Below are 20,811 nucleotides of genomic sequence, written 5' to 3'. Positions count from 1 at the left end.
GGCTCAAAAGATGCTCTCCTCTGATTATTAAAGCAGAGGGCGGGCGGACGAGTCCGAGGCGAAGCAAACTCATCGGAGCAAACGGCTGGTTGAAGGGAATCTCCGTGTGCTCCTTCAGCGATTCTTTTTCCGTTTCGAAATGGCGCAGATTTTCCGCAAGAACATGTTTAAACTCTCATCCGGGTCCAGGTGGGTTGATGTTGAACTTTTAAGAGTAAATAACGATTCGTAGTTTGCTTTTCTCGACTGATTTCAGCCTGTGTTCGAATGCTGAGTGGAGTCGGAATTTTGTTATCACTTCATAGTTTCCTTGCGAGGTCTTCCAAATTGTTGTCTGGGTTTGGTGTGATGTCTTAACCGTTTTCAATTCTACCTTAATTTGATTTCCTTGTCGGATTACTTACTTTTTTCACAAATGGGTTCTCTATCTTTTATCTTTTTGCCTGCATTTACTGTGAATGTCTTTTCGTCCCCTTTCTCTTTTCAACTGGTTGTGCAGCTGTTGCTGCTATCCACTTTCTCTATAAAACGTTCCCACAAAATTTCTTCGAGAGTGATTATTGAGAACTGCAAATCTCGAGACATTCAGTTTGAACAGACTGGCAAAGAATCAAACGTTTAGGAGAAGTCCAATTTCTGTACCGCTCGCTTTTGCAATCATTTCCAGAACCATTATTCATGAACTCCTGGACACGAACGATGGTGGTGGGCGCTGAAAGGCTGCGTCTTGAACAACGAGAAAGCAGCTAATATCAATTCCCGTCGTCGTTTTTCTGAGGTCGATTTTCATTTTTCATGGAGGCTGCACAGAACTTCATTGTCATATGGAATCATGAAAGTCGCCATGAAATCGGTAAACCGACCGAATAATTTAATGTTAGCATCGTTGTCGCTATCCATGTTGTATTATTTATGTATCAGTACTTCGAACAACTTCAACAACACTGACTGTTTAAAGATGACAGCGTTTGAGATATTTTATAGCCAATAATAGTAGCAAATTGTCAATCTTAAGTTCTTTAACTGTTATTTTGCTATGTCGGTTTAATTGTTAATTTTCACCAGCAGAAGTGGTTTGTTGAGGATGACACACTGCGCAGAAAATTATATGACGAGGTCGCTGACCACAAATTCCGGACGGTTGGCCGGCAAAATTGCACTGATCACCGGAGCAGCCAGCGGCATCGGAAAAGCGACAGCGACGGAATTCATTCTTAATGGAGCGAAGGTAATCATAGCCGACGTTCAGCGCGATCTTGGTGAACAAACGGCCAGAGAGCTTGGTCCAGACGCCGCCTTCTTCCACTGCGACGTCAGCAAAGAAGCTTCTGTCTCGTCAGCCATCGACTTCGCTGTCTCAAAGCACGGCCGCCTCGACATAGCCTACAACAATGCCGGGATCGGCGGTTCCACCTCGGCCGACGTCCACAACCTTGACATGTCGGATTTCGATAAAGTGATGAGCATCAACGTCCGAGGCGTGGCTGCTGGGATCAAACACGCTGCACGAGTTATGGCGCCCCGACAGTCCGGCAGCATCATATGCACGGCGAGCGTCACTGGTATCTTGGGCGGCATGGGGCCACTGCCCTATTCGACGTCCAAGTTCGCGGTGGTGGGGATGGTGAAGAATTCGGCGCCAGGCCTCGGCAGGTTTGGAATTCGAGTGAACTGCATCTCGCCGTCCGCTATCCCGACGGCCTTGGTATTGGAAGGGATGTCGGAGCTATATCCGGGTTTGGACGCCGACAAGATAAGGGAGATCGTTCACAACGCCGGAGTGCTGAAGGGGGCAGATTGCGAAGAGACTGACATAGCCAAAGCGGCGCTGTTTCTGGCATCGGATGATGCCAAGTACATCAGCGGCCATAACCTGGTGGTGGATGGTGGATTTACTTCGTTCAAGCGGCTTGCCTTCCCCTCTCCGAGTGAACTGAAGTAAGCGCTTCCGTTGCTGGTTCGAGGATCTGTACCCTGAAATACCCTTTCACAGGGTAAACTATGTCTATTCCAGTATTGTTGTTTCCCTGTTCGCAAAGAATACATGAACAGTGCACATTTGCTTCTTAACCCGTCACGAACCTGCGCTATTAATTCATCACCATTCAAATCCTGAACTGTATATATCATCATGATAGAAGATAACCATCAATTGATACACTTTTGTGCTAATCAATTTGGGAGAAGGATTACACAATACAACAAACGAGGCTGATGATTCCAGTCCAGCAATTCTTAACAATGGGATTACTAGTACAACAACAATGAACCAAGAGAAAATTTATTTTATATACCTCAAGTATTAATGGGGACTAAAATCTCTCTGGGTCCCAACATGATGGATTCCGCTTGAGTTTGCTTGTGACCGACGTGGATAGCTCAAGAAAAAACCCACCCTGTGGAATCAGGATCCAGTGTCGATGAGTGAAAGTAAACCACCTATGTGTTTCTTGTCATAATCTCTCGAATGATTTTTTCTGGTGCTGCTTGGACAAAACAATAAAAGATAGTTTTTACATATTATATTGGAAATTGGAGCATGAATAAAGGAAAATATGACACCGGTTGATAATGGCCATTGCTTATACCTGGCAAACCTGTGAATAATTCAAACTGACCCATGGCCTGCCTAATGAACATCTCCAACCCACTAACTACAGAAGCTCCAGACTCCTCTGCTTCATACAGGAGTTTAGTTACCTTTGGGGTGTAAACAGCATCGAAGACCAGAGAGTATGACTTTAGAGCATGCTGCATAAACATATCCAGAGATTTACAACGAATAGAAAAATAGGAAAAAAATATGCTGTGTCAGCAAGTGAACCAGATATAGGTTTGATAAGTCAAAGTTATGCATATGCAAGCAATTTGAGCTTGAACCCTTAAATGCTGGGAATTAAATCTACCGCAACAACCATGCTAACCTAAGTAATTCAAAAGCATTATGTAAAAAGAGTATTAGCTACCAAGTGCATGCATTTTCTAAAGTATAGTTGATCGGGGAGTGAGCCAGACCTTTGATATCGGTGACTCGTTCACATTTGGATGCATGCCTATAGATGTAGTATTTGCCAGTATCATCCCTTCTTCTGGATGGAAATCATGTAGGTCGGCAATGGAAAGAGCATCACCTCCGACCAAATCTGCTAGGGCTCTTGCTCGATCTATTAAAACCAGAAAAAAAAAAGGATTACAATCACTAGAAGCAACAATAAATATAAATAGTTCTGCACCATACTACCCATGGTTTTCTGACCTGGTGGGTCAACCCGCAATTCAATTGGGTTGAGCCGCAGCAATTTGCAATAAAGCTGGGTGGACCAGAATTTTCATAGCCCAGGAGGTGGGGTCGGATCAGGTCAGACTTGCCCCTTTCGTTTTGGGCGAGTCCCACCCCAAGTCCAGCTGACTTGGGTTGAGCTGACCAGACACAGGTTTTGACGAACCTGGGTCAGGCCCCATCCTAGGTCGGAAAGCCTTGATTCTACCCAGGGATCAAATTTGAGTAGGACTAGGACAAGCAACAGTTTGAAGCCAATGTTTAAGGTGCATCAGTAAGGCAGCAGTAGATGATGGAACTTAATTAAATACATATCAAATTTACCATAAGTACGATTTGCAATTACAACTCTTGCTCCCTTTTCTTTTGCACCATAAGCAAGCGCCTTTCCAGCCCCACCAGCTCCAATGACCACAAACAGTTTACCAGCTAAAGGTGAACCAGCAATGTCCTTGTCTGTAACCTTTGCATCTGATAAAGGATACACACATGAACAAATATCATTGTATGAATTCCGGTTAACATTTATTGCCATCATATATAGAGATATTAACAAGGTTTCAAGATATAAACCTCTTAATCCATCCTCAATGGCAGAAATAGCACCCACGTAGTCAGTGTTATAACCAATTAACTTTCCGTCACTTGGCCTCCTAATAATTGTATTCACAGCTCCTATAGACTGTACGGTTTATAAAAAGAAATTATACAAGGAAAAGAGTTGCAACATCAGACAGGACTCCCAACTCCTGCAAAAAAATAAATCAGGTCTACCTTTGCAATTGGTTCAACCTCATCACAGCATTTGGCAGCTGCCTCTTTATGAGGAATTGTGCAACTGTTGCCAAACCAAACAAGGTTATTTAGTTAAAAATACCAAAGAATAACCCTGCAACTAAATAAAAGAAAAGAGTTGTTCTCCTCAGGCTCCCTATCATATGACGGATGTGATTTAGACAACGTTCGTGGTATCATGGAAATGTAGGGTATTGGTCTCTATGGAAACAGAAACGTATGGTGAATAAGCATGGAAACTCCAACAAATCGCTGATTGTTAGGGATCGGCTCTCTCTTCTGTAATTTCTCTTGTTTATATAAATATATTTTTTTCAAAAAAAAAAAAATGGAAACTCCAACAAACAAGAGGGAAAACACACATAAACATAATGGAAACGCAAGAAACTTGAGGAAACTTATCATGAATCATTAATATCACCTAAAAGTCAATGTTATTGTATGTAGAAATTATTTGAATGTGGATCACTTAAAAATAAGGACAATATAAAATGCTTAAAAGAAACTAGTCTTTATAAATTAGTTGCATCATGATCAGAATCTTGTATAGTTCCTGAACAGAGAAAACATGACTCCCATGCACCACCTACATTATCACCGTCCTTAGCATCATCATATAAAGATCAGCCCCTTAGTAGCTTCTAAAGCCTGTTGATGACTAATTCTTGGTTTGCTTTCTCTTGGCTAACATATTAGAATCACTCACAACATCATCATCCTCATCAACATCTACATGTACATATTCCCCCTCTCCAACACTGCCTCAAATGGGCAAAAACTCCTTCCTTTCCTTGCTTCTTAATTTGGTCATTCTTTAGACCTCAAAAATGTTCCTTCATAGCCATTTTTATTTCTTTCAGACATCATTTACAAGATTTGCAATTTTTTTGGGAGTGATTCAAGCTTTGCAATTACTAAAGCCTTTTCCCATGTGTGGCTTCAATTGGGTTATATCTCCACTATTCATTATGTGGTCATACAACTTATGCTATGTTCCATTATTCATTATTCTCTTTCATATAGTTACATACCAATGTTCATCTAATCACTGATGCTGATTTTTTTTGGGTTTTAGTTTTTTTTTTTTTAATGACCACATAATGGGGGGAAGGGGGGGAGAGAGAGAGAGAGCGACGGAAAAATAGAATTATCCAGAAAAAAAAAGTAGAGGCATATAGAGAAAAATAGAAAGATGTAGAGAGAGATAATAGAGAGAAGACAGCAAACAGAAAGATAAAGAGAGAGAAAGAAGAAAGATGAGATGCAAATCATATTGTTCTATGATTCCAGTATCCATTTTATCTAAACTTTTCTACCATTCTATTGCACACTAAAATATCAATCATATTTCAGGTCCTGACTGAAAGAGAGATTGTTATAAGGATTACAAGGGTCCTTTGAAGAGATTCACCAAAAATGGGTAAAAGGGTTCCATGAAGAGATTTAAGAGTCTTCGATGTCTTAAATTTCTGATGACATTTCATCCGAGAAGCGGATTAATTTAGTTGAATTAACTGATATATTTATGTTTCAGAAAAGATAAGATGGCAATATTAAAAAAAGCACATCTAACCTAAGATCCTTCTAAAAATGAGTTGGTGAAACATTTAATCCTAGCTTATCCTATCCCAAAAGATACTGAAACTTTCATACCATCTTCTTAACCAAGCAAAAAATGAAACTTCAATTCCAACACTCAAAGAACTAGTTCAGTTTCATAGACATACTCTTTTAATTATAAGTAATTAAGTAATCTAAGAAAAATTAAAGATTATATAAATTTGGCTACTATTAATTTTGGCTACAATCTGGTTTTGACCAATCCGACTGGAACCATGTGAGCAATACAATCTGAGAAAGAGTTGTACCTGAATCCAGCAAAATCTGGAGAGGAATAGACGTTGAGAAAATTAGCTAGATCATCCACCAAGAAAGGAACATAAACAGCATTTAAACCGACTGCCCTTAGTGCTTCATTATGTAAGATTGGTCCTTTGCTATGGCCCACAGGATTTCCAATAATTCCAAATACTTTAGTCTCAGCACCAATGTGCCTGATATTATATACATTAAGCAAATCCTTGATAGTTGGTTGGCCAGGTGCTGATTCTTTTCCGGCATCTAGTGTTCCAAATGTGAGATACCCACCAAACTTCGAAGAGAGTAGTCGTGAAATCAGACCCCTCTCACTCATAACTAATCCAATCATGGGAACCTGAAAATCAAGTTGAAGTCATATGGTAAAGAAGTGGTAAAGAATTATAGAAACTGATAATACATAACCTACTGGATAATCTTTTTGCAAATATAACTGTTTCTTACTTGGCAATGCAAGTTAACAAAATTAACTTTGCTGGAAAAAAAGGATGAAATAGAATAACTTACTTGACAATGTACAATTACTTCAAACATGCGTACAACATCTGTGATGTCTGTGGCATATGTTGCAATCTTTACTATGTCAGCTCCAGTAGATTGAATCTTCACAACAAGATTGCCAATCTCCTCAACTGATGGAGTGAACTGATAGTTATGAGAGGATACAATGACCTTGACATTTTCAGGTTTCTCAGAAATTGAACCCATGAATTCATGAGCAACCTACAAGCTTGAAGAATTTGAGTTCTTAAAATATTTCTCTTGAGATTTTAGAGCATGCACTTCCAAGAACATACTGTATTAAGCGAAGACCACAATTTACATATACAAATAACAAAAGATATGCATATTAACAAGAAAAGAGCAACCTTGAGCTCAATATCAATGTAATCTGCTCCAAGCTCTATAGCTAAACGAAGCACATCAAATCTTTTAGAATCATCACCTTCATATTGACCGCCTTCCCATTTTGGCCTGGAACAATTGAAAATACAACTTAGAACACTTCATAAAAGATCAATAAGATTTGTGGGTGTTGTCTCTTGTGAATGTACTATTTCTTTAACAACTTACAAACATTCAACTCGTTGGTTGGTATGAATTCCATCAGAGTCCTAAAGCATATACCTCATTTGACACTACGTCAGGAGACACATATTTACCTGTTCAGGTTGTTTTCCTGGATAGGCTTTTAATGTAAGCAAAACTTCATCGCTAGTCTTTGTTGAAAATTTGTATAGGACAATGAGACTCCAAAGGAGGATTTAGGAAGCTCCAATTGGGTGTAAAAATATCAGATAACTATATATAAAGCTTATTAATGTAAACTCCAGAACTCGAAACTACGAATCGTTAGAAGCACAGGAAAAAAAAAATGCAAACTTAATGGAAGACATCCTAAGACATGGTTAAAAGAAATTGTACCGGAAAACAGAATTAGAGGTTACACTATCAGAAAATGACCACACTACGTACAAGGTGGCTCTCAAAACATTTCGTTCTAAATGTTCCAAATAATTGCTGTTAGAGGAACCTTAAGAACTGAAAAAGATCAGCAAACACAATGTACAAATTGAGCACAAGAAGGAAGCTGGCATTCGCATTGCCGCAGTCAGTCTCGCATCACAAAATATGGGAGTTTACCATGAAAAAATACGGAGAGTCACACTTTTTGTCACCGTCTTCAAAGCACAAATCGATGAAACGAACGAAAAATCTAAATTGATCTCAGAACTTAATCTGTAGCTATAGCGAACATCAAGTAATCGCGTTTGAAAAAATTAGCTAATCACCACATACCTGTAGGTAACCAGCGCCGGCAAAGGCCTGTCTTTGAGAAGAATTTCCAAATCTGTTGAAGGATTGAAACCAGAGAGATGATCGAGTCTGATCTCGACTATGTCGGCACCGCTGATCTTAGCGCGACCCATTTCGAGAAGCATTTTGTCAACGGTTTTCGAGATTAACGGCACACAAAGAAGGGTCGGAGTTTGCGACATCTCGTTGCTTCACACGTGAAAGTTTGAAGCTAACTGCAGCATAGAGAAATCAAAACGAAAAAAAAAATCAGAAACGAGCAAAACAGATAAGTATTCACGGAGGAACAGAAAGTACAGATTACCGAAAGACTATCCAGCGTCCTGCTGCCGAGTGGATGAGCAAGATCACCTTGAAGAAGAAAGAGGATGTAGTTGGTGAAGCGCCGCCAGCTGTGGACTCGCCTATTGCGGTGTGCATAGTATGTGATTCGCAGGCTCGCAGCCAGCTTGTCCTCCTCGGTACCGTGGACCTCCGACGGGCTGAGAGAAAGGGCGACCCAGCCTGTTGAGAAAAGTTTCACTCCTGATTTGTCATAAAAAAATTCCGAAAAACCCAAGCCCATTTGTCACTCTGACCCATTTTAATAAATTTTTTATACTTTATAAAATTTTAATTTTAATTTGAGCAGAAATTAAAATCTAAGTCATTCAATTTAAATTTAATAATTAAATACAAGTGAATGCAATAACTTAGATAGAATAAGTCCGTATTTTATATTATATTTATTGAAAAGTCGATAAATAAATACTACTCTTTTTTATTTATGTTATATTCATAGGAGAGCAATTTCATAAATAAAAACTTATTTTTAAAATAAATATTGGCTTTTTATATAAAATTAAATTTCATAAATAAATAATAAAATTGACAAGTGAAAATATCTCTTTTACGACTTTCCTTTAGCACACAGTATACATCGAAATGTTTATTCTACCTACATTCCTTCCGCTGGCATTGATTTCGACCCCTTCAACGATAAACCAGCTGGAAGTTGATGAGCAGCTGTTACTCCATTATTATCAACATCCAGTTCTTGAGAAGAAAGGAGGCTTCCTTCAGCCGAAGCTCTTCAATGGGGGAGACTCTGATCTGGGAGAAACATGCTAGGGACCATCCAGCTCTATACGCTCAGCAATTAGATTAATAGCTGCGTTTGCTGATGAGAACGCCCCGTGAAAGCTTTCCTGGTAAGAGATTGATTCTAAATCGCTCGCCATTTTCAACAGAATCTCACCTATGTCAGTTCGTCCGCCCACCAAGGATTCGTGAAAGGACTTCGCTGCAACTTTACTGATTTCTATGTTCGTCGGCTCAGGGCAGTATTCATCATCCAACCATTTGTGCAAAGTTACTCTAAGCCACTCAGATTGCTCCAGAGGCAGCAGAAACAAGGAAATAAGTGCACGTCAGAACTTGGTAATTTTCAGCTGCTAAATTGAATGTCTGGACACAAATGGAACCTATGAGAGCTCCCTTAAAAATTCAGAAACTAGTTATTACAGTTGAAGATGGTTACAACAAGTACCTCCTTTAACCCACCCATAAATCTCCAACAAAAGACTCACATCTGAACTAGCTTTTAAAAATTCTACTGGTATTGGTTCTCTTAGACAAATTCAGTTAGCCATGTCAATTGAAATTTTGCAAACAAATACTAATCAGCATAAACATAATTTTCTCAAACAGATTTCAGTAGCTCTGCCAAGTTATGAAGTAAACTTACCAATTGAAGCCATCCCCAATCCCATATTCCCAAGTATGTCTTTGGCAAGGTAATATGCTCATGACTGATGTGCATGCCAAGATGTGCTAAAACCTAAGCAAGACCTGGGCCTCAGTTTGAGGGGAAAAACAACAGAACTTCACACCGGCCTTGTGAAATCAATTACAATAGAGTGCTCCATAGAATGCTTCAGCCAGAGTCATTCTCCAGACTTGGGATTTTATTCAATGTAGAGGGTTGCCTGACTTAGCACCAGGTCTTGTCTTGGGCAGCTGATGCACCACAGTGGTTTAGATTTATGGAGTAACAAAGTAGCATGCTTCTTCTAGAGTTCGAGTAACTTTGATTTCAGCAACAACTAAGAAAACCATAATTTGAGTTCAAGGGTAAAACCTGAAGGACAGAAAGAACATGGCGAGTAGAAATTCTTTCCATTGTTCTAACCTTCTACACCATTTCAAAAAAAGAAAAAAAAGACAGAGAGAACTTGTTCTACACCAAGAAAGAGTAATAAACAAGCAAATTTTTCCAACCTAGACAAGTCCAACCTATGGAAGGAGCTAGCAAATGATAACAGGAAGAAGGAGATTCCCGATCCTAACATCATTAGGATAAAGATATCTTTAGGAGAAAGATATGGTGGTGAAGATGGAAACTTCCTCTTGATATTTATTCACTGAAACTAAATATTTATGTAAACATTTCAGTGAGCTTTGGCATCCATCGTCTTCTCATGAACTCTGGCAAAATTCTGTGGGACTGTCAATATTATCCTCACAAGCGTTTTATTGAAGTTATGCATCCAGGTTCCTCTTTAAGCTTAAACATACACACAGAGACACACCAAAAAGAAAAAAAGTTATTTATTGCTGAAAGCAATCTCCCCTCTGCCACACCTGGATCCACTATATCCAATTCCAATTTCGTTTATCTTCTGTCATATGCCTAAAAAAAAAAAAAAAAATCTGCAAGCAAAGGTGGCAGAAAGCCCTTAAAAATTTTCTCTCAAAAGCCACATAATGGATGCTTTTTTTCCAGACGAAATAGATTCTTAAAAATGTTCTTGCTTATCTAGATGAAGTAGTAAAAGAACATCCCAAGGACACGCTCTAATTCGGTTCTATTTCTGGGATAATGGGAAAGTTTTGTTGATGGATACTTGAAGAAATTTTCACTCGAGAATGTGTAAACAACAGAAATTTAAAGTACATTAGTTTAGAACCAAACATCGCAATGCAGCCTATAGCAAGTAAATGACCTCTAAATTTACTACTAAGCACGAATACCTCGAGAGCCCGAGATGGAACCAACCACTGGTTTGGCACCCTAAGATCCACAATTGGGGTTTGATGCTCTTCCTCGAAGCTCTGCGCTTTACAGCGAGCGAAATATTCCAGGATTACAGAGCGGTTCACTGCTCTACGGAAGCTGGGGAACGAAAGAGTCGGTCTCCTAGGCAGAGGTGCAATTTTACCCCTGGGAGGGAGAGGAGAAGCATTTCTGTTCGCGACGATTGCGTGCGAGAAGGCGGTTATCTGAGCTTCTGTTGCCATTATTTCCTTCCAGTGAAAAAAAGTGCGAGAAAATGTAAGAAGCAGTAACGGGAAGGGCAGCCGGGCGGCATGGATGAGCTTAGCCAATTTGCAGGGCTGTTAATGGGCGTTACATGTTTCGGATTTTCACGTCCGTTTGGAGATCAGATGATTCGATTCAAATGTCCGACCGGATATCTTAGCGGTACGAGAACCCGACACAAGTAGCATCTAAGGTGAGATCGAAATCTTGCCCCTTCAAATTGTTCAAGCATTGAATTTTGTTGCTTCCTTATAATATTAGCTAACATAGTGCAATTTGCATTGATTGATTAGTGGTGGTATGGATCATTGACATTCATCAATCATCAAATTAAAGATTGAAAGAACTTGATCACCAAATGATTGATGGCCAAGTCGAACCTCCTAATGGCTAAAGCACAGAAGTTCAGTCAAATTGTATCACAATTTCCAAAACCAAATTTTCTGTCAAAATCTGGATTGGTTATCAAGATAGATGTCTGATCTATGATCAAGATGAAGTCAATTGTATCAGGCCACCACCAAAATCAAATTAAGGAAAATGTCATTTAGATGTCATTTAAGCGCCAAGATGAAGTCAATTGTATCAGGCCACCACCAAAATCAAATTAAGGAAAATATCATTTAAATGTCATTTAAGCGCCACACATGCAGAAGAGTTGGCACATAAGTGACACATAGTGCCAACAAGAACTCCACATGGCAAAAGATTGGTCTTTCTACTTGCTACAATCTCATGGAATAAAAACTTGACTTTGTTACCTATCACAATCTCATGAAATAAGGATTTGGTTGGTCATATGTCAAAATCTCATCAAATGATGACTTGGTAAAGAGGGATTGAGAGAGAGAAAGGTAGGGTGGTTGAACCATCCTCACCCTTAAAAAAAAAATTGAATAGTAGTGTGAGAACTGGGAGGAGTATTTTCACTAACCATGTGAATTTGGACATTATGGGTTTGGATTTGATTTAAACACGTCAGCCTTGGGCACTGGACTGGTCAATTTCTAGACAGAAAGAGGTAGATTTTTTATGGAAGAGATATTTTTGCAGGACAGAACTGGTCCAAGGCTTCTGACAGAGTCGTCCCCGAGTGGTCCATCTCTAGAGGTTCCCCAGTAAATGCGTAATTTGCAGAATTCCCCGGAGATCGAGATGGGCTCGACGTCACAATCCAAGATTGAGAAATGCAATGAATAGCATCTACCGTTTATGCCGGCCGGCTCTGGATCGAGACAAGAACTTGCAAGCAAACAAACCTGAGACGAACCTTGTCTAGTAATAACTGGAACCATTCGATCAGAAAGCAGAACAATAATTTAAGCTTGAGACCAATCCATCCCCACGACCGTCTTTTGCTATGGCTCAGCTCTCTTCTGCTCTCCTCCAGGAGAGAATTTCTCGCAAGAACTCTCTCAGGAGAGTCTGCGATCTAGCCATCTTCTTCCTTCTTCTCTCCCTCCTCCTCTACCGCTACGTACACCTGGGGAGTAATGGCTACACTTGGCTCCTGGCGTTCCGATGCGAGTTGTGGTTCGCATTCATGTGGCTCTTGAACATGAATATCAACTGGAGCCCTGTTGTTTACAAAACACACCCAGAACGACTCTTGGGCAGGTAACTCAAGCGACTGTAATTTATTCCGTTTTTTTTGGCTTTTCTTTGCATATTCAAACTGTGCTTAAACCGATGTTCCATTTTTTCTCTGTTAATTGATGATACGAATTGAAAAGAGTTTCGGAGCTTCCTCCGGTGGACATGTTTGTGACCACGGCAGATGCTGCTCTCGAACCTCCCATCATCACTATCGACACTGTACTTTCTTTGTTGGCCGTGGATTACCCAGCGAACAAGCTAGCTTGCTATGTCTCAGACGACGGTGGCTCGCCGGTCACTTTTTACTCGTTACTCCAAGCAGCAGAGTTCGCCAAGCAGTGGATCCCCTTCTGCAAGAAATACAAGGTCGAGGTTCGAGCTCCTTCCGTGTACTTCTCCAGACACTCCCAGCCACCTAGAGGATGTTCAACAGATTTTTCTGGAGAATGGAGAGAAATGAAGGTGAACTCGTGTAGCTCTTCAAATCCCAGTCTGTTTACGTTTTCTTAAGAGAATCTGCAATTATGCATTAAATTTCATTAACGGGTCCTTTTTCCTATCCACGCAGGAGCAATATTATGAACTTCGCCAAAAAATTGAGGAGGCCGGCAGAAATTCAGAAGCTCTCTTGCATTTAACAAGAGAAGAACCAGAGTTCTCTAGAATTGAACGCGGCAACCACCCAAGTATCATTAAGGTACATAACTCGAGAGTTCTACGCCTAATTTGTGAATAACCTGTCGAATTGAGGGTCATGTAGGTTTTTACCAAATTTTTTAAACATAATTAGACAAATGATAAATTTTTAAACTAATTTAGAAAAATATCCAATGACATATGTGTATAGTCAAAATTAATAAATTAACTTTAACCGATTACGTCACCATGCATCATTAGACATTAGCACTCAATGTATCGATCAACACATACTCTTACACATCATCTTATAGACATACACATATTCTTACACATCATCTTATAGACATGTCATCACCCATATAAGATGCCACAACATTGTATGACAAATCATCATCCATATAGTACCATTTATTATTTATTTAAAATAAAAAAATCAAATATAATTATAGATTTTAAAAATTAAATTCATCGAAACATTTAAGGTATACAGGTGATCGTGTTTGTAAGATGACATGTCAGTTGATGTGTTGTTTGACTCAATGAGTGCGGAAATGTTATGATGAGGCGGTGATACATAATTACCGTGGGTATTTTTGTAAATATATTAAAAATTCGTTATTTGTATAATTATATTTAAAAAATTGGGTAAAAACCTAAAATTCTCAATTGAATATTCATGAGGCTGCTATCATTGCTGACGCAGGTAGTCAGAGAGAACACGGAGAATCTTCCGGACGGTGTTCCTCACTTGATTTACGTCTCGAGAGAGAAGCGGCCAAAAATCCCACATCACCACAAAGCAGGAGCCATGAATGTCCTGGTAACAACCGCCCTCTCCTGAATGTGATCATGAACTGCAAATTGCTTCGCCCAGAAATCGTTCCTAATTTAGATGATTAATTTGGTTTTTTGGATGATCAGACGAGAGTATCTGGGATCATGACGAATGCTCCGTTTATGCTGAATGTGGACTGCGACATGTTTGTCAATAATCCACAGATTATCCTCCATGCGATGTGTCTGCTGCTGGGCACCTACACTGAAACAGAGAGCGGATTTGTGCAGTGCTTTCAGGGCATCGAAGGAGCTCCCAAAGATGACCCCTTGGGGAATCAGTTCATTGTTTTGCAGGAAGTAAGTTTTTGCCTAGAACATTTGTTAGAACAGGTTCTTATGAATCGACAACTTGATAAAACAAGACATTGGTCAGATTTTTTATCAATAAAGTTTTGATAATTGAAATTCGTGTATTATCCTCAGACAAACCTGACAGGATTTGCAGGCATTCAAGGGCCATTTTACGGAGGAACTGGTTGTTTCCATAGAAGAAAAATCATTTACGGACAGCATCCTCAAAACCCAGAAAAAAATACGACAAAACTTGATTATGTGAACGGTAGACTCCAACAGTCTTTTTGGTTTTTTTCTTTTGGCAGATAGATTCTTTGTATTTCTCTCCGTTCTTAACTGAAAGCGTTTCATAGGATCAGATAAGAAAGGTGTAGCCAGAAAGTTTGGGCAATCGCCGTCATTTATGGCTTCAACAAACCAGACAATAAGTGGAATTATCGAGAAAACAAATCCACCAGACATTTCGAGCTGCATTGAAGCCGCCGTCGAGGTCGCCGATTGCCGCTACGAGTTGGGTACCAGCTGGGGAGATGAGGTGCGTAGAGTACTGCAACTGTCAATATTGAGAGCGAAATCCTTATATATAATTTTTTGTTTTTTACTTCTAATCATATTTACTCCATTTTTTTATAGGTGGGATTGGTTTACGGAGCTGCTTCTGAGGATATTTTGACAGGAATTAAGATCCACTCGATGGGTTGGAGAACAGTGGTCGTAAAGCCGAATCCCACGGCCTTTCTGTGTTGTGCTCCAACTAGTTTCGCCACTTTCATGTTGCAGCAGAAGAGATGGGCGACTGGCTTTCTGGAGACTTTCTTCCACAAGCATAGCCCAGTCCTAGGAACACTCACCAAGAAGCTCAAAGTCCGGCAATGCATAGCGTATCTGGTTATTCTGCTGTGGGCCGCTCGCTCTGTTCCAGAGCTCTGCTACTCATTGCTATCGGCATATTGTCTCCTGTGCGGCACTTCTTTCCTCCCCAAGGTGAGTCAGTATTGCGACTGTTTTAAACCAAGAGGGTTCTCGGATCTTTTAGACCTTATCTTCCTCTCTTTTGAACCAGATCACGGAGCCGGCAGTGATAATCCCGATCACTCTCTTCTTGCTTTACCAGCTCTACACGCTAGTAGAGTTCATCGCAAGCGGGCAGTCAGTCCGAGCATGGTGGAACAACGAACGCATGAGACGGATAACGTCGGCGACGTCTTGGTTGTATGGATTACTGAGCGTTTTACTCAAGCTCGTGGGTTTGTCGGAGACCCTCTTCGAACTCACGAGAAAGGAAAAGAACGATTCCGACGAGGATTCGAACGGAAATGCAGTGAAGTGGACGTTCGACTCGTCGCCGCTGTTCGTCAGTGGGACGGCGTTGGTGCTGGTGCATATAGGAGCACTGTTGGTGGCCTTGTCAAGAGTAATGGTGGGAGAAGACGTTTTAGGGACGCAGCCAGGCGAGCTATTTTGCAGTGTTTGGGTGGTGGTGAGCTTCCTGCCATTCGTGAAAGGGTTCTTTCGTGGAGGGAATTATGGGATTCCATGGTCTGTCCTCTTCAAAGCAGCAGCTTTGGCTCTTCTCTTCTTCTACTTCAGCAGAGGTCTCAAATTGTGAATGGAATTGCTTTATATCAGCATTGGTGAGCAAAAGAAATAAGCCAAGCAAAATGAAATGTGCTTAGAATTAAATGATTGTTTCCTGTGAATTTTTTTAAGTTTCGGATTTCAAGTGTGATAACGGCTGATGGATAATAATTATGTTCAGACCACTAGTTGATAGTATCCAAACTTCAATTAATGTACTAGCAAATATTTATTAATAAATTTAACATTAAGGCCCTGTTAGTGTGCAGAGATAAGTGAAACGTATTTCACTTTTGTTAGGTAAATGGAGCCAAAATGCGTTAGCATGCAACGTAAGTGCAAGGGGGAAGCGAAATACAACTTTTTAGGCATAAAGCGATGGTAAGTGAATTCAGAGGGGTCCAGCTCTGAATTCACTTACCATCTCTCAATTACATCTCGGGCTCAGGCTGTCTGGAAGGAACCTCTGTCGAACAAGGGTTTAGGAGAAAAACCATTTTCTCTCATGCTCGCTCGTGACCTTCAGCGATTTCAATCACCCTCTGTTGTGAGACTTTCGGCTTCTCTTCTCTATCGGCCTCCCTCTCGACCTCCGTCGATGAGCACGAGAGGTCGAGCCTCTGTCACAGAGCCTCTTGGCCTCCCTCTCTTCTCCCTCTCGACGTACCATCGGAGCGCCCATTGCTATAATAGTCATAATTTATATTTTTTTATATTTTAATAATTTATATTTTTTTATTTATAAAATAAATATTTTTATTTATTTAATATATTTATTTTATAATTACTATATTAAATTAGTTATTTAATAGTCATAATTAAAATATTATTAAAATAAATATTTGATAAATTATTTTGGTTTAATTATCCCATTGCTATAATTAATTAAACCAATGGTTTTAAATTTTGTGACAATATATTTTTAATTAATAATACATAAAAATATATTATGTTATTGATAAACATATATTTATTTATTATATTAAAATTTTAATTATTGTAGTAAATTAGTGGTTTTTAATGTTAAAACATATCTTACGTTATTAAAAAATAATTTATTTATTTATTATATTCACTTATGTTATTTTTTATTTTTATTTATTTATTTTTAATAATTTATTCTAGTCGCACGTAATTATTGTATTAATTTATAATAAACTATAATCAATAAGTAATATAATATAGTTTTCATTAATTAGGATATTAATATATTCTAATACTACACGTTAAATCACTTATAGGCCCTGTTAGTGCGCAACGTAAGTGAAATGTATTAACTAATATTACTTTAATTTTTTGAAAGTCAGATATATCAAAATATTTTATTTAATAAATAATCTATATGCACTTTACACCACACTTTCCATTGTGCACACTAACACAAACAAGTAATGTACATTGTACTTTACATTGTGAACACTAACACAAACAAGTATTTTACACTGCATTTTCCATTGCTCACACTAACACAAACATGTACTTTACATTCCCTCTCACTTTCCCCAGGGAAAGTACTTTACAATGTAATCCACTTTCCCTTTGCACTTACAATGTGCACTGAACGCGCACACCACCCCCCCCCCCCCCCCCCCCCAAGGTGCCAAAAGTATTGGAAAAAATGTCATAGAAGCGTTTTCTTGTTGATCAAAATTTTCTCGCATTAAGTGTCATTTTTTGGGAACTGAAAATATTTTCCTCTTGATTTATCTTACATTTAAAAAATAATTTAAAATAGGAAAATGAGTTTCCTATAGGAAAAATAAACCAAGAAGTATGGAAGTGGTTCTTCATCACTTATCTTTTACTTTTAAAATTCTTTTCAATATTTATAAGAATTAATTTATATCTAGTGTAAATACAAATATTATAACTAGTTTTCTTGTTGTTTCTTATGGGAACTCAAATATAAGAAAACTGGTCAAAGGGAAAAAAAAATTCCCATCATTTTGTTTTCCTATGGCTGCACAAATGGTCCCTTGGAAAAGTAAGTTTATTGTCTATTTCTTCTTAAATAAGAAATTCGGGTACATTTTCATTAGGGAATGGGAAACAAAGTTAGACATTAGTATCAATTATGGAAAGATCTACAAAACCCTTTTACCAAGGGAAATTAAATTTCAAGTGAATTGATAATTTGTCTCATGGACTTAATTAACACATATATAAGCTTTCTCCATTCGGATGGCATGCTAAAGAGTAGGGAAGCAACAAATTGAAGATCGTAACATCAAATTAACATTTTCATCTATTGGGTAGGGTTTTAAATTGTTCGGGCAAGAGAGAGGGTGGGATTTGGTGATGCATATAAATCCAATTTTTTTATGGCAAAATTGGATTTTTGCAAGAAGACATCCCCTCTCTCACTTTGGATGGCAAGTTGTAGGGCAAGGAGGTAGTGGATTGCATAAGACATATGTGATAATAAAATCATGTCAATATATAAAAAATGTAATAATATACAAACCATTGATTTTGAAACTAACTTAATTGAAGTCTAAAGAACATAGTTTCGTCAGAATGATTTCAAGTGATTAGCTTGCTCCCCTTCAACAAGACTGGGTCTAATAGCACGTCTCACTTGTAAGATTATGGAGGTATTTATATGTTTCCAAAAGGTCATAATCACGGATGGGATGAATCTCCCCAAGCTTGTCATTCACAAATTACTATCCTAGGCAGTCATTTATTAATGACTACCCCAGGTAACCATTCATTAATAACCCCCCTAGGTAGCCATTCACTAAAGGTTAATATGCCTTAATAAACCCCCTCTACAAGGGGATGTGCTAGTCAGTATTCCATGTACTGAACATTACAACTAACTATGCAGTTGAATATGAACCCCACACCTACAAATTCATGGTTGTTTTAAGTTTATAAAAATATATATCTGAAACAATTAATTCCAACAATCGCCAACTTGGTTTCAAAATATCAAAACTTTCAATTTTTCAAACAATGTAAAATCAAACCATGACCAAAGGCATTACATGAAATCATTCAATATATATGAGTAATTAACACAGACCTACACAAAAATATATTTCTAGGAATCTAATGTTGGAGAATCAACTCAATTAGTGCTCGTGGTCGTCAAGTTCAGCAGTATTTGTTCATAGTATACTTAGAACCTAAAGAGTTCAGGGTAAAGCTCTACACCAGATTGAGTATAAGCCACTAAGGAAATTGTACTCATTCAGTTCCATAGGCTTGAACAATTTAGTTATCCAACCCTCACTACCTATTGAGACCCTTCCATATACAAGTACCAGTGTATATTTAATGGGGAAGTTCAACATAAGGTAATCACCGTCCACAACATACTCAGAACCTAAGGAGCTCATCATAAAGCTCTATACTAATTTTAGTATTAGCCACTAAAGAGATTGTACCTTCTCAATCCCATAGGGCTAAACAATTAGATATTCAACCATCACTCCCTATTGAGACCCAACTGTCAATACCTATTGAGACCCTCTTGTATGTATACACGTATGAGTTCATACCTTACAGGAAAGTTGAACATTAAAGCAATATCTAGTAAGTATTCACAAATATAAACACATATAACACAACAATTGAAATTTACAAATTTTCAAATATACATTTGTGAAGACATTTAGATTAGTTGAGTCCCTGCAGGAGGCCCCTCCACCCAAAGAACAAAAGACCCACATAAACTTACACTCTTTCAAAGATTCAGGGAAACCTTCTTTAAGAATGAGTAAGCATCCCTAGCGAGAGCGGGACTTGATAGGTCACTCCTTTCCAATAATTCGAACAAAAAGACCAAATTAATTAAATTGCAATAAGAACAAGCCTGACACACAACGACCTCCTATTTCTTCAACATATCTCTTATAGAGTGATATTTTCCTTCAATGTAATCACCCTTGGAGATATTTTTTAGATCTTTTGTGATAGCAATATTAGAAATGTTATCACAAAATATTTGAATTCACTAGTATAAACATGAATAAATCCAACAATTTAGAACCGTTGGCACTAAGTCACTAACAATGGTTTAAACATCATTTATTTACACAAAAAGAAGATCATATCTTTTGTAGTAATTGATTAAACCCAAAATTATGAACAACGGAATAGAGCATGTTTATACGATATTTTACTAAGAGAGCCACTAGTACCGAAGAAAGAAGCAATCTTAGGCAAGTACATAAGTACTGAATTTATTAAAAAATTAATTTGTAAATGTTACCATTCTTCTCGTCTTTCTCTTATCTTTTGTGTTAAAAAATAAGAATAGGGGCATTTTAGTTATTTTACCTTGTCATTATTTATATTTTTTTATGTAATTTAGTTCTACCTATCAAAATATGTCTATGGACCAAATTTCATATAAAGAGGACACATAGAATCAAAAGTATAGAGAATTAACGTTTCCAATAAGGCGAACACGTAGAACTAGAGATCTTTAGTTTGAACAGGAGAAGTAAAGAAGAAGTACAAGAAAAATATACTTTATAATAAAGATTTCCACATGTCGTGGTACTTACATTTAATCAAAATTCATTTGACCAAAATATATGAGAAAAGGGAAAAACAAGATGAGAAAAAAGATATATATATAATAAAGATATATAATTTGTTTGAAGTAAAAAATGAAGAACCAAAACCAGATTTATAGCCGAATTTGAATACATTAGCTTCAACCAATTTATGATTCTTACTCTTTTCTCGAAAGCATTAGAATTCATCTTCTCAATGGGCCTTAGAAAAGAGATTTTTTAACTTTGATTAATCATTTCGAAATAAATTTCGACCCAATGGGCCT

General features: G+C 38.2%; 4 protein-coding genes across 7 annotated transcripts; 2 read left to right on the top strand and 2 right to left on the bottom strand.

Annotated features, from left to right (window-relative positions):
• Positions 1–2,130, top strand: LOC137955356 (zerumbone synthase-like). Its single transcript, XM_068802261.1, has 2 exons — positions 1–189; positions 1,069–2,130. Exons 1-2 carry the CDS (start codon positions 140–142, stop codon positions 1,940–1,942), a joined length of 924 nt encoding a protein of 307 aa, XP_068658362.1. The 5' UTR covers positions 1–139; the 3' UTR covers positions 1,943–2,130.
• LOC137955355 (bifunctional 3-dehydroquinate dehydratase/shikimate dehydrogenase, chloroplastic) lies at positions 2,075–8,763 on the bottom strand. Of its 2 annotated transcripts, none has more exons than XM_068802259.1 (12): positions 8,713–8,763; positions 8,076–8,275; positions 7,754–7,986; positions 6,823–6,928; positions 6,461–6,676; positions 5,944–6,290; positions 4,055–4,118; positions 3,854–3,962; positions 3,605–3,751; positions 3,016–3,164; positions 2,589–2,751; positions 2,075–2,483 (listed from the first exon to the last, which is right to left on the bottom strand). In XM_068802259.1, the coding sequence occupies exons 3-12, from the start codon at positions 7,951–7,953 to the stop codon at positions 2,440–2,442; spliced, it is 1,545 nt and encodes a 514-aa protein (XP_068658360.1). In that variant the 5' UTR covers positions 7,954–7,986; positions 8,076–8,275; positions 8,713–8,763; the 3' UTR covers positions 2,075–2,439. The 2 variants fall into 2 exon arrangements, with proteins under 2 accessions (XP_068658360.1, XP_068658361.1); XM_068802260.1 differs by having other exon boundaries at positions 6,461–6,585; positions 6,900–6,928.
• Positions 8,764–8,876: 113 nt separating this feature from the next.
• On the bottom strand, positions 8,877–11,098 carry LOC137955357 (uncharacterized). 2 transcript variants are annotated; one of them, XM_068802262.1, is made up of 2 exons: positions 10,784–11,098; positions 8,877–9,144 (listed from the first exon to the last, which is right to left on the bottom strand). In XM_068802262.1, the coding sequence occupies exons 1-2, from the start codon at positions 11,048–11,050 to the stop codon at positions 8,878–8,880; spliced, it is 534 nt and encodes a 177-aa protein (XP_068658363.1). In that variant the 5' UTR covers positions 11,051–11,098; the 3' UTR covers position 8,877. The 2 variants fall into 2 exon arrangements, 1 of the variants encoding a protein (XP_068658363.1); XR_011113145.1 differs by having other exon boundaries at positions 9,053–9,769; positions 10,784–10,872.
• Positions 11,099–12,378: 1,280 nt separating this feature from the next.
• On the top strand, positions 12,379–16,121 carry LOC137955681 (cellulose synthase-like protein H1). 2 transcript variants are annotated; one of them, XM_068802741.1, is made up of 9 exons: positions 12,379–12,689; positions 12,806–13,130; positions 13,237–13,365; positions 14,011–14,127; positions 14,229–14,441; positions 14,568–14,703; positions 14,798–14,973; positions 15,072–15,422; positions 15,502–16,121. In XM_068802741.1, exons 1-9 carry the CDS (start codon positions 12,433–12,435, stop codon positions 16,045–16,047), a joined length of 2,250 nt encoding a protein of 749 aa, XP_068658842.1. In that variant the 5' UTR covers positions 12,379–12,432; the 3' UTR covers positions 16,048–16,121. The 2 variants fall into 2 exon arrangements, with proteins under 2 accessions (XP_068658842.1, XP_068658841.1); XM_068802740.1 differs by having other exon boundaries at positions 14,792–14,973.
• Positions 16,122–20,811: the final 4,690 nt, after the last annotated feature.

Source organism: Aristolochia californica, unplaced genomic scaffold (assembly GCF_029961685.1).
Source record: "Aristolochia californica isolate CCGP_79_NKW_82.1479 unplaced genomic scaffold, dmAriCali1.0.hap1 SCAF_2, whole genome shotgun sequence".
Classification (NCBI taxonomy): domain Eukaryota; kingdom Viridiplantae; phylum Streptophyta; class Magnoliopsida; order Piperales; family Aristolochiaceae; genus Aristolochia; species Aristolochia californica.
This window is presented reverse-complemented; position numbering and strand designations above follow the sequence as displayed.